The sequence below is a fragment of the Bidens hawaiensis genome, unplaced genomic scaffold (genome assembly GCF_021521415.1).
Source record: "Bidens hawaiensis isolate Kalapana, Puna unplaced genomic scaffold, B.hawaiensis_p1.1 tig00020589_1, whole genome shotgun sequence".
Taxonomy (NCBI): Eukaryota; Viridiplantae; Streptophyta; class Magnoliopsida; order Asterales; family Asteraceae; genus Bidens; species Bidens hawaiensis.
The window spans coordinates 42,659-57,222 of record NW_027493151.1 but is presented as its reverse complement, the minus strand read 5'-3'; the positions used below and the strand labels follow the sequence as shown (position 1 = coordinate 57,222).

The window sequence follows — 14,564 nt, the reverse complement described above, 5'->3', positions numbered from 1 at the left end:
CTTAAAAAATCATGTGATAGGTGGAGCAATTATGCAAAAAACCTAGCCATTTCAAAATTAGTGGTAACTCGATCAAATAACATTGTGAGTTTAAATTAAAGATTCACTAAAACTAATAAAAAAATTGTAAGCTTAAATTAATAATTTACTAAAATTCATGGAAAAATAAAATTGTGATATTTAGAATTTAAACTTGTATTTAAATAAAAGTTATTATAACATAAAATAGTATGCCTTTAATAACTAGATTTATATGAGATATGTCATATAATATATGACATAATTAACATGTGATTAACATTTGTACATTGTATGACATATATTATTGTACATTTATATAAATAATTATAAATGTTAACAAGTCAGGTTTGTTTATTTAACAAGCTTCATATACGTTGGACACATCATTTAAGCTTGGCTTGATTCAAACCTTTAGCAAACCAATCTCGATTCTCGAGTAGCTCGCATCAATACGTTTACACACGTTAGAATGTTCACGAGCCAGACTTGTTTATTTCACAAGCTTCATAAATAACTAGTGTTTCATGTGTATAATTTATATTATATTATGAAACTTATTTCATTAAAAAACTAAACAATATAGTTAAAAACATGATTTAAGCAGGCATTGCTGTTAAAAATGTTTGAATATTACAATGTCTAAGAATTGTATTTTACAACAATCATTTCATGACTTGTAATTTTGATTTTGCCAGGTTTAATAACTTCAATACTTCATAGTTCATACCTGTGCTGAGAAAAAAGTCAAAACGTTTCGGGTCAAAACTATTTGCTTGCTATTGCGAGTAAATCGTTCCAATTGGTCAGCTTTTCTCGGGGCTTTCCTATTAAACTCCCGAGTCGTTTCTCTTCAGAATCTATTTTTCCCCAATCACTAAATGTAACAGCTTGAATCTTTCTATTTTCTAGTAACTGAAGAAGCCCTTCTCTACCCGATGCAAATTCGGGTGTCGGGTCCTTTTTCGTTAAGTCTTCGGAAATACTTGCCACCTGTAAATTATTTAACCGATCGGTTCATAAATTATCACAAAAATATTTTGTTTAAAGCAGCTGCTGAAAAGCTCCCTATTTTGATGCATTTGCAAATAAGCCCTTAGAGTTTATGTTTATTGACAATTCAATCCCTATAGTTTTCTTTTTTAAGTTGTGTTTTGAAGACTTTGACACCGTTTACTGTTTGACGCTTTTCTTCTAAAAATGTGTATTTGGTTGTAGGCTTGTAAACGAAACAAAAAACTGTTCACTAACGAATCGAACGTTCAGTGAATCGCTCGGTTGGAAGTTCGTTTATTTAATAAACGACCGAACATGAACAAAAAAGTTTATTCAGTTAGGTAAACGAGCAAACATGAACATATGTCTTGCTCGTCCGTTTATGTTTGTGAGCGTGCGTATATATTCGTTCATTTAAATTCATTTATGTTTGTCCATTTATGTTTGTTGGCTTACGTTTGTTAAAATTTGTTCGTTTATGTTCGTTAATATATTCATTTAAACCTTTTTCATCACACTACAATTTAGTTTAGCTTTACTCATGCTTGTTCGAGTATGATTCACTTATGTTTGTCCGTTTACGTTAGTGAATTGTCCGTTTATTAACAAACACGAACAAGAACAAGAAAACCGCTGTTCGAGTTAAACGAACGAACACAAGCTTGCTTCCTTCATTTTCATTTGGTTCGTGTACAAGCCTACCTGTTTGGCCTGAATCGATCCGTTATATGTAAACGGGTCATAATTGATACCTCTAGCTAATGACATCAAAATGCACAAAAACATTCTTTAATAATTTGCTTACAGTTTCTTCTGCATCATAAAGATTTGTAGCAACAATTCCAGTGGGCCCTCTTTTTAACCACCCGCATACATACAATCCATCTTCAGTTAGATTAATATCAGAAGAAGACAAAACCCGTCCTTTAATATTCGGGACCACACCTATAATTAAAAATTAAAAATTACTATTAAAAATTAGTTTTCTAAAATATTTTCATGAAGTCGTTTAAAAAATGTTATGCATTATAAACACGCTGTGAATAACGTGCGACCGGTCTGACTGTCTGGCCCATTAGACCCGTTTCTGCATTTAGCTAGAGCTTTTTATTTTGATCTGTTTGACCCGTTAAAGATATAAAAGACATACCTTTGGAATGATCAAAAGGTAAACCATCAACCGGTATAGATTTGTAACCTATGCTCTTTAGCACCAATCTGTAAACAAGAAAATTTATGACACAAAAGATTAGACGAATGAGGTTCACATAATTACACGGTGTTTCTTTTTATTTTATTTCAGATATTAATTTGCAAACCATACAGAAATTATATACACAAATGTTTGTACTTTGTACCAAGTTTTCACTTTTAAAACCACAGAGACCATTTGTGCAAATTCTCTTATATTAAACTGTGACCATTTCTACAATAAATATAAATACTAGAAAATAAACTAATAATTTACCCGCATTTCAAATCCTCATACTGCCCTGTACCAACTGCAATCTGACTTCCAGATCCAGCACTTCCTGTCATATTACCAGTTTAGTAAGAACGATATAACAACCAAAAGTCAACATATTCATCAAATTAGTAACACAAAAGTCAACATATGAATACCTTTAAGTGTTGTTTTTTCAAAATTTACACAACCGACATGGCCAGTTTTGTCATTTGATTCAAGAAACTTCTCGGGTTTCCAGAAGAACGTGAAGTGCAATTCTGGTTGACCAGATGTTGGACGGGTTTGACTTGATGAAGATGCCTTGGTCAACAAGTCAAATACCCTTTTCCGTATACGATTGTTCTTCATTTCTTCCTTTACAAAACAAACTACCTCAGTTGAAACAAAAAACTTAACAATTGCGTTGACTAGTCAAACCAAAGCTGAAAAATGGGTTAACCTCGTCTGCAGCGGTTATTTGGAGATCGTCTTGTTTGATGTTAACATACAAATCCTTGAGAGCTGCAACGAAAAATCAAAAGTTTTTTACAAGAAGAAAATGATATATTGATTTATTACTTTTCGAGCATTTAATAAAACCACAAAAATTACCAAGAATTTCTCGTAGCTCTTTTGCGGTACAAGCTGCTTGTACGGGCCCACGCCTACCGACAAGATAAACTTTCCTGAAAAGTTAAAAAAAAATACATACACCAGACATCAAAATAAAAAGAGTAGAATTACTTTATATTTATTTATTTATTGATGAAGTAGTGATTTTTAACCTTATGGAGCTTTCCTTAAGTGCAGCCAAAGCATGGCTGGCAATATCAGTTGTCGCCAACTCAGCAGGTTGTTTTAAAAGAACACGTGCAACATCAAGAGCCACATTACCCTAAAAACAAATGAAAACGATAATTTCATTACAGGCGTTTGCTTAAAATACAAAAATCTATGCAAAAAAAAAAAAAACAGGTAACCTTTTGTAACTAACTATAGTATCATCACGAGATAAACCAACTGATATTGTTTATTCACTAAGAAAATGATTTTGTTTAGTTTCATTAACGAACACACATGGATATAAATGAACATATATCAATCCGAAAAACAAAAATCAACATTCCTATAATCAAGAATTAGACATAATCACCCATAACAAATATAAAAAGTACTTACATAATTATCTGAAAATACTTGACATAATAAGCTAAAAAATAAAAATAAAGAAAACCTTTGATGACCAGAGATAAAACAAATAAACATTAGCGAGCGCAAACAAACGAACGTAAACAAATGAACATAAACGAACACATACACGAACGTTGACGAATGACGAACACAATTGAACGAGCATGACTTCTGTTCATGTTCGTTCAACTAATTAATCAAATGGAGTACGTTTAATTCGTTATTAAACGAACGAATGTAAATGAACTTCCCACCGAATGCTTCACAAATGATTCACTAAATGTTCGGTTCGTTTACAGCCCTAACTACAAGCCCAATTGACCCGTTCTGATATAAGGTAATTTAAATAATCACCTCTAATCTAGCTTATGCACAAATATTTACATACATGTCTAGTACCTGGCCCAAAACAACGGCCGTGTCTGTGCTCTTTAAGTCTGGTGCCAGATGGCAAAAATCCGGGTGTCCATTATACCACCAAACAAACTCTCTAGCTGAGTGCACACCTCTCAAATCCTGCAATAGTTACAAAAAATTATATTATTGCAATCATAAGCTACTTCTTTTATAAAACAATTAAAGAGTTTAACAGATTAAATATACACTTTTGGCAAATTCTCGACCCGTTTGATAAAGTTTGACCCCTTTGACCCCTTCCTTCTAAGCTACTTTATTTTACTTGGCCCATTTAACCCGTTCAAGATACGTTAAAAAAACATAAAGTAACATACCTCTCCAGGTATGCCAAGATTCCTATCACTTTCAGCACCATAAGCAAGCACAACCTAATTCAACGGCATATGATTTTAATTAATTAAATATTGTTAAAGATAAAATAAACTAAACTCAAAAGACTGTTCCACCCTTACCACATGATACATTTGGCAAAGCTCAGATAAAGAAATCGAAGATCCCAGAGTCACATTCCCAAAAAACGAACACCGTTCATTACGCGCAACACGAGTAAACTGGTTGGTGACAATCTGTTGCAAGTTTTCTGGTCAACTAGATCCATTAACATGGTTTTTTTCAGAATAAACAAACAAATATAAAATGATACATTTCAGTTTGACCCGTTATCGTTTCATTTCACTTTTTAGTTGTTTTTAACAAAAAACCGCTGATTTGGCATTGTATCTGTCATTTTAATGCGCACGCATATATTCTGTGGCAACTGATATGGCATTTAACGATTTATTTTAAATACGTACCTTCGTTTCAGGGTGATCGGGAGCTACGCCAGAACGAACCAATCCAAATGGTGTCGGCAGTCTATCAATAATGTCAACTTGTGCATCTTCATGTGCTTTCAACATCTATTAACATTAATGTGAATAAAACTCCCATCAAAAGCATATTTCATAGCCACTAATAAATATATCAAGCTCATTATTATTATCAATGACAACAGCTGTAATATTAATCCTCTTACTAATATTCACAGAACATATTATGAATTATTTTAGCAGCTCAAACTGAAATGTCTCATCAAATTGAATTGCAATTCATGACCAATAATCTATAATAAACATAAAATCTAGGGGTGCAAACGAGCCAAGCAGCTCGCAAGCTACTATAGATCGAATCAATAAAAATCTCAAAACAAGCCGAGCAGCTCGGGAGCTACTAAAGATTGGATCGATAAAAGGCTTGAAACGAGCCGAGCAGCTCATGAGCTAGTGGAGATTGGATCGATAAAAATCTCAAAACGAGCCGAGCAGCTCACGAGCTACTAGAGATTGGAACGATAAAAAGCTCGAAACGAGACAAGCCTGATCCTCAAATAAAGCTCGTTTAGTTATCGAGCCCGGGACCGATCCTTGTATGAGAAGCTTGTTGCGTACTTTTAAGTTTTACCTCCTTTGAACTTCTATCTATTCATTTCAAATTTTTCATGAGTCAAGTAGAGCCGAGCTCAGGCCAGTTTGAAATTTTTCTCAAAATATATAAATATTATTAAAAGCTTATATAAATTATTATATAGTATAAAGAACAACTTTGGTGCCGCTATGATCTTATTGGGTCACTTGGCGGCACCTTAGTGGTCGACAACTTTTTTTTTCTGGTTTTTTAGTTCTGATACAGTAACGAATGTAACGTAAATCAACCAAATGTTAGTTTTGTGTGTGTGTGTATTTTTTTTGTTTCGATACCATAAAGATTGTGAAAGAAACCAACCGAATTCGTGTAGACTCGCCACATTTTTTTAGTTCCAGTATTGTAACGAACGAAATAAAACCCGACCGAATGCAAAATTTGTTTTAGTTCCAATATCATAACAAACGTAGTGGAGACCGACCGAAACTACATAAACACACCGCCTCAACGGCCGGGATCAACAACACTCGGGTTTTATCAACAACCGTATTTTACAGGCTGACGCCACCCCCATTGGTCCACCTCAATTTTGTATATTTTTTTGTTTTATTTTTAGTTTAGTTCCAATACCATAATGCACGTAACCGAAACTGACGGAATTCGCATCGACTTACTGCTTCAACGCTTGCGTTTTAACATTGCACGTGTTTTACCGACCTGCTCCGACGCAACGCGTCGGGTGAAACACTAGTTAAGTAATAAATAAAAAGCGAGCCGAGCTTAGGCTCGTGTGAAGTTTTCCTCAAAATATGCAAAAATAATTAAAAATGTATATATAGTAAGTAATAATATATATAAAACGAGCTGAAAAAACTGACACGAGCCGAGCTTGAGCTTTAGGAAAAGAGCTTAAACCAGCTGAACTAAAAACATATCATGAATAATTGACATAAAATTCCGATAAACCTAATAATTTGTTCTCACTACTTAACATAAACAATTAACAAATAATAATAATAATAATAAAAGAGAATAGAACCTTCTCGGCGGTGTAAAAACCAGCTGGACCGCTGCCGATGACGCAAACACGTAGCGATCGAATGGAAGAATATGATCTAGTAATCATTGATCGGATAATAGCCATGGTTGATTGATTAATAATAATAATAATAATAATAATAGAATTTGATTTAGGGTTTTGGTTGCAGGTTTAAACCGCCATTGAAATGAACTGTGTGTTTTACAGATTAACAGATGAAGAAGAAGAAGATGTAATGGGCCGGTTATTCTTTTTATGGGCCCATGTAAAAAAACTTTTTTAAATATTTAGATGGACAATTAAAAATTATTGTTTTTTATATTGTTTTTTAACTATGACAACGGTTATCGGATACTCGCGAGACGGTACCTTGTTAATACCTTGCTAACTAACGGGGTTAGGTAGTTAGGGAAGTAGGAGGTTGTGTTGATATGCGGTATTTAAAAGGTTATGATAGGAGACCAGTGGAAGCAAGATTTGAACGTGAGACATTGGGTTATATAAGAAACATGTGTTTACCGATGTACACCCCTCTAAGGTTGGAAAAGAAGTATTGTTTAAGCCTCTTTTAAATCGCATTTTTTTTGTAAGTAATGGTTTTAAAAGTTAATGGTTATTTGAATTGTATATGATTAGTTTCAAATAATTGTGTTAACATCTTTTCTAAAAAAGAATATGGTTGATAGAGAATATAAATTGTCAAGCAGATATGGTAGGAAACCAGTACCAACAAGATTCGAATATAAGACAAGAGGAGAATTTAGTGCTTACCACTACACCATCATATGAAGGTTAAATGAGAATTATTGTTGCCCCCCCCCCCCCCTATTCTTTTTTTTTAATCTCATTTTCATTGTTATAAATCCAAAACAATCATAGCTATAAAAATTATGTATATATTACTTTCAAAAAATGTGTTAAACATCTTTTTCGAAAAAAATAAAAATAAAAAAAGAATTGCGTTTTGATAAAGAATATTTTGTGAAACTTCAACATTATACAAAAAAGTATGGTTTGCTAGCCTTATTTATAAGTTTCACAAATTATCAGAATTGCCAGACATTAAAAGAGTCGTATTTCTCATCATTACAGGCAGTGACGCAACTTCTATTATCAAATGGCATTTGGCCTAATGATATCTAGATGTGACATAAGGTGTCTCTTCCTAGAGGTCATGAATTACAATCCCGTCGTGCACAAGTATAGAGTTAGTAGTAAATACGGGGTGCGTCAGCTGAAGCATGTCCGTACAATGTCTTATGGAACACGTATTATTAAAACCGATTATCATATCATCATAATACAAATTCACATAAATCAGTTTCAAAATGGACGTCCAAACGCCCCCACCAAAATCTTTTTCATTGCATACAAGTATGATGTCAAAGATCATGTCAACAATCTCCTCGTTGGAAACAACATCTCAAGGTAGTCATAACAAATAATCACATAAGCGGTTTTGACAAACAATACCAAACACCTTATATCTGTACGAAAACACAAATAACAGAATTTTGTAATTTCTTTCAGGAAATCGATTTTGTAACTTTGTAAGAAGACCTTGAACATTGATGAAGCAAAACCATCCTTGTTTTCATCCGGTTCTTGTTTAGAATATGAAACGTCAAACACGAAAGCCGGGTCACGTGTCTCGATCGAGAACTTGTTTGTGTTTTAACACGCAATAATTTGTTCAAATACGATGCGTGGTTCTCGGCATGACTTACTCGTCTTCTTGAAGCTCAAAGCTTTCTTTACAATCAGTGGCTACACATAAAGCTTTCCATATGGGTACTAACATTTTCAAAGGTGGGCGAAATTTCTGAGAAAACAATAAAATAAGTAAATAATATTATTCCCATAATTTTGGTAACGACTATAAAGAATATAACTGTAATTACCTTGAAGACTAAAGTAAGTTCGTTTTCATTCCGTGTCAAGAAAGATAGGCACCAGCAACAAGTAACCGGGGTGACACGTTCATTTAGCACTGGTTTAAGAATCTTGCTTACAGGAATAAAGCGCCGGTTTATCTTTCCACTGCAAATCATGTAAAAAAATCAGTTGCAGTACTGTTATGAAATTGCCACTTAATGCAGGACTATAGTAGCATCCAATTAATGTATGACATTATACAGTTGCTGTCAAACATAAAAATAAAAAAGTAACAAAAATAAAAATTGGGAGCATAACTGAAAATGCTGTTTGATTGTATACACTTTATATCCACATAACCATACGTTCCAAAATCTTTAAAAAAGCCAGATAACTTCAGTACCTTCCATAATGAGTTTCAAGTTGGACTCCAAATTCAGGCATAATTATGACCGATTCTGAAACAAACATATAAAAGATAGTGTTATATGCCCTGATTGTATACTTGTATTCGAAAGTAATTATCACAACATCTATTGTAAGTATTACCAGTTTATATATGATTAAAAAGACAAATATCTCATCATGCCAAAAGAAGTTAGATGCAGGTTTACATCATCAGTGTCCTTAATTGTTAGATACAATAAATAGTGATTCAAATTCATTTCATATTTCCTAATAAAGAAGCATTTCATGGTTAGAGAAAGTAAAGCTAAAGATTAATGCAAAAATCACAAAAAAATAGCCATTCGGCATAACTGACAGAAACAACAATCAGAGATATCATCATTCTAGTATAAATAGTATAAGCATTCCAGATAACAATGGTGACTGGTTTTCCCTGTATACGAATAGAACTGTTACATTCAACTTGACCAAAACTTTACATCATTATTATCCTAACAAGATCATAATTCATGCTAAATCCCACTAGTTATGTTGATGATCATTTCATATAAGATATCTCAAACGTCATGCAGCCAATACAGTGTTGTAAAAATCGAGATTAATCGTTAATCGGTATGCTACTGATTCGATTTCACCTAATCCGGCCAACGAATCGGTAATCGGTCAAAGTTGGTCCAAATCAACCCAAATTGTTCAAAGTCAGCCAAATTTCGATCAAAATCTGTCAAAATTGTTCAAATTTGCTATTTCAGTCCAAAAGTTTAAATTTTGCTATTTCCGTCCCTAAAGTTTCATTTTTTTTTGCAATTTGCATCCCTGTGGTTTGTTCATATCTGCTATTTCAGTCCAAAATATGCTAATGAGATGGATGGAAATTGCAAAGAAAATATAACTCTGTGGACGGAAATAGCAAGTTTTAAACTTTTTGACTGAATAGCAAATTTGAACATACCACAGTTTACTCGCTATTGATAAGTTTGGAACTTATATATAAAACTTCGAAAAACTACATATAAAATTCCAATCGCTAGTCAGTACCCAACCGCACGACCAGTGCCCAATAGAGGTGCACAAACCAGTTTAAAAGTTAAGACTCAAAACCGGTTTATGATCGGTTTAGGTTCTTCGGTTAAACGGTTTGGAACCGGTTTTGGTGGAAAAAATTACAACCTGATTCCAAACCTACGTTTTCAATTGGTTCCAAACCGGTTCGGTTTCGGTTTAATTTTCGGGTCAGTTCGGTCCATAGTTACCTAATTCGCGGTACGCCTCGGTACGGGTTCGCGAATCGGGTACACAATTCGTAGATGCTTACGTTTTCGGTTCGCAGGGGGTAGGTTCATTTCGGTACAAACCGGTACGATGTACCATGTAGTTCGATTCGATATACCCAAATAAAAAATTTGCTATTTATAATTTATATATAATTGTGTATATATCGTGTTTATGTTATACTTTTTATGTATAAACTTATATGTTTAAGAATCAAATGTAAACTATTGAAAATAGTGGGAGTTAATTGTTAATAAACACAAATTAATTTTACTAATTTTATTGTTTTTATGTTAATATTTATAAACTTTAGGGAGTAAATGTAAGCAGGTGAAAGCTTAAGGGGTTGAATGTCAAATTAACCAAACTTTTATAACCTATAACAAAACCACCCACTTTCTAACTTGATAAACGCCGCCGTCAGTTCCAGATCCTCCTTTTCCGGCAAAAATGGCAGCACCACTATCAGAAATTCACGTAGGTTCGGCGCATGATGTGGATTTGGATCGCCGAATCGTGCTTAATCGGAACGCCGAATCGGGCTTAATCGGAACGCCGAATCGCGAACAAGACATTCCTAAAACCTCTTTCCGTACTCGATATGGACATTTCGAATTTTTGGTTATGCCCTTCGGGTTAACAAATGCACCCGCGATATTTATGGACCTCATGAACCGCATTTGCAAACCATTCCTTGATAAATTCGTTATTGTCTTTATTGATGACATCCTTATCTTCTCTAAATCCAAAGCCGAACATGAACATCATTTGCGTTCCATTCTCGAGCTCCTTAGAAACGAGCAACTCTATGCCAAATTCTCCAAATGTGAATTTTGGCTAGAGGAAGTTCAATTTTTGGGACATATCGTAAACGACAAAGGTATTCATGTTGATCCCGCTAAAATTGAGGCCGTTAAGGATTGGAAAACTCCAACGACTCCCACAGAAAATTCGATCCTTCCTCGGTTTGGCCGAATATTATCGGCGTTTCATTCGAAATTTTTCTAAGATCTCTTTGCCTCTTACCTCTCTCACCCATAAGGGACAACCCTTCGATTGAGGTTCGAAACAAGAGGAAACCTTTTGTACTCTCAAGGACATGCTTTGCAATGCTCCCGTTCTAACCCTTCCCGATGGAAACGACGATTTTGTTGTATTTTGCGATGCCTCCCATCAAGGCCTTGGTTGCGTTCTCATGCAACGAGGTCAATTCATCGCATACGCATCAAGGCAACTTAAGGTCAACGAGAAGAACTATACGACTCACGATCTCGAACTTGGTGCCGTCGTTTTCGCTCTCAAAATCTGGAGACATTACCTTTATGGTACCAAATGTGTGGTTTTTACCGATCATAAAAGACTTCAACACATTTTCGACCAAAAAGATCTCAACATGAGACAACGACGATGGGCCAAATTACTTAGTGATTACGATTGCGAGATTCACTACCACCCCGGTAAAGCGAATGTTGTCGCCAACGCCCTAAGTCGAAAGGTTAATGTTAAATCCGTTATGCTTCTAAGCGTCATTGTTCAAACTGATCTTCAAAATCGTATCTTTCAAGCTCAACGTACCTCCATCGAAGAAGGTAACATGTACGACGAAATGTCATGTGGAGCTGAACTTCAACTCGAAACCAAACCCGATGGTCTTTTGTACTTTCTCAATCGTTTGTGGGTTTCCGATCGCGATGACCTTCGTACTTGTATTCTCGACGAAGCTCATAATTCGCATTATTCCGTTCATCCCGGTGCGGATAAGATGTATTTCGATCTTCGTGCTACCTTTTGGTGGCCGGGTATGAAAAAGGACGTAGCGTTGTTTGTATCTAAATGTCTTACTTGCTCGAAAGTCAAAGCCGAACATCAAAGACCTTTTGGTATACTCGAGCAACCACCGATTCCCGTTTGGAAATGGGAAGACATTGCTATGGACTTTATCACCAAATTGCCCAAAACCCAAAAAGGCCGATAACATTTGGGTGATCATCGATCGATTAACCAAATCTGCTCATTTCATTCCGATCCGTGAGAAATATTCTGTCGAGCAGCTTGCTCAAATCTATGATCGGGAGATCGTGTGCCGACACGGTTTGCCATTGTCTATCATCTCCGATCGCCTTGCTCGCTTTACCTCTCATTTTTGTCGTTCACTTCAAGAAGATTTGGGAATACGTCTCGATATTAGCACCGCTTATCATCCTCAAACGGACGGTCAATCCGAATGTACAATCCAAAAACTCGAGGATATGCTACGAGCATGTGTTCTTGATTCGGTGGGAATTGGGATTCTCATCTTCCGTTCATCGAGTTCTCCAACAACAATAACTACCACTCTAGCATTGATGTGGCTCCTTTTCAAGCTCTTTACGGTCGTAAATGTCGTTCCCCGATTTGTTGTAATGAAATCGGCGAAGCCCAAATCACGGGACCCGAAATGGTCCAAGAAGCCACCGATGTCATTAATCAAATCCGTAAGAATCTCCTAGCCGCTAGAAATCGTCAAAAGAGTTACGCCGACAAACGGCGAAAACCGATCGAATTTAAGGTTGAAGATCTTGTCCTTCTAAAAGTATCCCCTTGGAAGGGGGTAATCCGTTTTGGAAATAAGGGTAAACTAGCTCCTCGTTTCATTTGTCCTTTCAAAATTCTTGAGCGTGTTGGGAAAGTAGCGTATCGACTCGAACTACCGCAAGAACTTGCTGGTGTTCATCCGACATTTCATGTTTCGAATCTCAAAAGGTGCTTAGCCGAGGGTAATCTCCATATACCTCTCGACGAAGTTCATGTTGATGAGTCTATGATTACGGTTGAACGACCCGTTGAGATTATGGATCACAACGAGAAGAAAACTAAACGTAGTCGAATTCGGTTAGTAAAAGTTCGATGGGAATCACGGCGTGGCGCGGAGTTTACTTGGGAACGAGAAGACGCAATGAAAGAGAAGTATCCACATTTGTTTGCATCGTCATCTTCATCTTATTTCGGGACGAAATTTCCTAAAGTAGGGGATACTGTGACATTCGTCAATTTCGGGTCTCGATTCGTATTCGTTTTGTAAACTTTATTGATGTAAACCGACCTGTTTTGTAAACCGAAACCTTTGATATAATAAAAATGATGGATTTTATGTTACAATATTGTTTTACACTTGTTGGGTCAGGTTACGATCGGTTTTGGTTCGGGTTTTACCTGGTTTTGGCCGGTTTTGGTTTGGTTAACCGGTTTTGGTGGAGAAAATTACAAACCAGTTCCAAACCGGTTTCTACATAATCGGTTTCAAACCAGTTCGGTTTTGGTTTGACTTTCAGGTCGGTTCAGTTAACTGGTTCATTTTCCCACCTCCGATGCCTAATGGCCAACGCCGAGCCAATATAACTAGTGAAATCGGTCAAATTCCGATCAAAATCCTTCAAAAATGGTCAAATTTGCCATTCTCGTCCTTAAAGTTTCATTTTCGTTGCAATTTCTGTCTTTGTGGTTTGTTCAAATCTGCTATTTCAGTCCAAAATATGTTAATGAGATTGATGGAAATTGCAAGGAAAAATATAACCCCATGAACGGAGATAGCAAATTTTAAACTTTTTGACTGATATAACAAATTTGAACAAACCACAGTACCCAACCGCAAGACCAGTGCACAAACCGGTTTCCTAACCAGGTTAGGATCGGTTTCGGTTCTGGTTTACCACACGGTATTCAATAGATGCATATAACACAATTAATGAAATCACCTAAATATACTGAAACTGTACACTACTCAATCACTCAAAATGGGTATCAAACTATCAAATAATTGAAACCCCAGGTTATATCATTTTCATGCACACACATAATTAATATAATATATCCTACTATAATTAACAAATTGAAGCGACTAATTAAGTAATTAGCATCTAATTATACCTCTTCGATATGTAGATATACGGAATACGCTACGAGAATAATCGCAATTAGGTATGTAACAATTGGTTTCAAAGCAGTTGTTCGAAGGATGATGTGATGAGTATCAACGGCTTGTTTATGATTATCGTGTATGTATACGAACCTTGTGTTGGATATTATCGACACATCCGCCATTGGAGCTCAGTAAGCTTCTGATCTGTTATTAAATTTCTTTTTAGTATTTTTGTTTAAACGGCTAATGCATTGTATTTAAGCTAGCTTACCCTCCAAATTTGGAGTCTCGGTAATTCGATATCCCACTTTAGCCGGACGATGTTATTTTAACCGGCCACGTTGACTTTAAAGTTTGGTTTGGGCATTGAGATTATGGATCGCAACGAGAAGAAAACTAAGCGTAGTCGAATTCGGTTAGTAAAAGTTCGATGGGAATCACGGCGTGGCGCGGAGTTTACTTGGGAACGAGAAGACGCAATGAAAGAGAAGTATCCACATTTGTTTGCATCGTCATCTTCATCTTAATTTCGGGACGAAATTTCCTAAAGTAGGGGATACTGTGACATTCGTCAATTTCGGGTCTCGATTCGTATTCGTTTT

The 14,564-nt window shown here is 35.6% G+C and overlaps 2 protein-coding genes across 6 annotated transcripts; both read right to left on the bottom strand.

The window, feature by feature from the left end:
* Positions 1-743: 743 nt before the first annotated feature.
* LOC143561180 (NADPH:adrenodoxin oxidoreductase, mitochondrial-like) lies at positions 744-6,665 on the bottom strand. Of its 5 annotated transcripts, none has more exons than XM_077049302.1 (13): positions 6,510-6,665; positions 4,864-4,968; positions 4,516-4,635; positions 4,384-4,437; positions 4,052-4,168; positions 3,247-3,356; positions 3,074-3,147; positions 2,922-2,983; positions 2,638-2,836; positions 2,483-2,546; positions 2,165-2,232; positions 1,820-1,959; positions 744-1,011 (listed from the first exon to the last, which is right to left on the bottom strand). In XM_077049302.1, exons 1-13 carry the CDS (start codon positions 6,612-6,614, stop codon positions 787-789), a joined length of 1,443 nt encoding a protein of 480 aa, XP_076905417.1. In that variant the 5' UTR covers positions 6,615-6,665; the 3' UTR covers positions 744-786. The 5 variants fall into 5 exon arrangements, with proteins under 5 accessions (XP_076905417.1, XP_076905418.1, XP_076905420.1 ...); XM_077049303.1 differs by having other exon boundaries at positions 4,522-4,635; XM_077049305.1 differs by having other exon boundaries at positions 4,516-4,649; positions 6,510-6,530.
* Positions 6,666-8,103: 1,438 nt separating this feature from the next.
* LOC143561177 (uncharacterized) lies at positions 8,104-14,144 on the bottom strand. Its single transcript, XM_077049300.1, has 5 exons — positions 13,971-14,144; positions 9,148-9,225; positions 8,788-8,888; positions 8,411-8,549; positions 8,104-8,331 (listed from the first exon to the last, which is right to left on the bottom strand). Exons 1-5 carry the CDS (start codon positions 14,142-14,144, stop codon positions 8,233-8,235), a joined length of 591 nt encoding a protein of 196 aa, XP_076905415.1. The 3' UTR covers positions 8,104-8,232.
* Between the last annotated feature and the right edge of the window lie 420 nt (positions 14,145-14,564).

Excerpts from the sequence above, each read along its gene's own strand:
- LOC143561180 (XM_077049302.1), bottom strand. The coding sequence starts at position 6,614 with ATGGCTATTATCCGATCAATGATTACTAGATCATATTCTTCCATTCGA. Across the intron at positions 4,438-4,515 it reads AAATGTATCATGTGGTAAGG|GTTGTGCTTGCTTATGGTGC; the intron begins GTGGAACAGTCT and ends CCGTTGAATTAG. Across the intron at positions 1,012-1,819 it reads TTTATGATGCAGAAGAAACT|GTGGCAAGTATTTCCGAAGA; the intron begins GTAAGCAAATTA and ends AATAATTTACAG.
- LOC143561177 (XM_077049300.1), bottom strand. The coding sequence starts at position 14,144 with ATGGCGGATGTGTCGATAATATCCAACACAAGGTTCGTATACATACAC. Across the intron at positions 8,550-8,787 it reads CTTGAAACTCATTATGGAAG|TGGAAAGATAAACCGGCGCT; the intron begins GTACTGAAGTTA and ends CATGATTTGCAG. Across the intron at positions 8,332-8,410 it reads AACTTACTTTAGTCTTCAAG|AAATTTCGCCCACCTTTGAA; the intron begins GTAATTACAGTT and ends TTGTTTTCTCAG.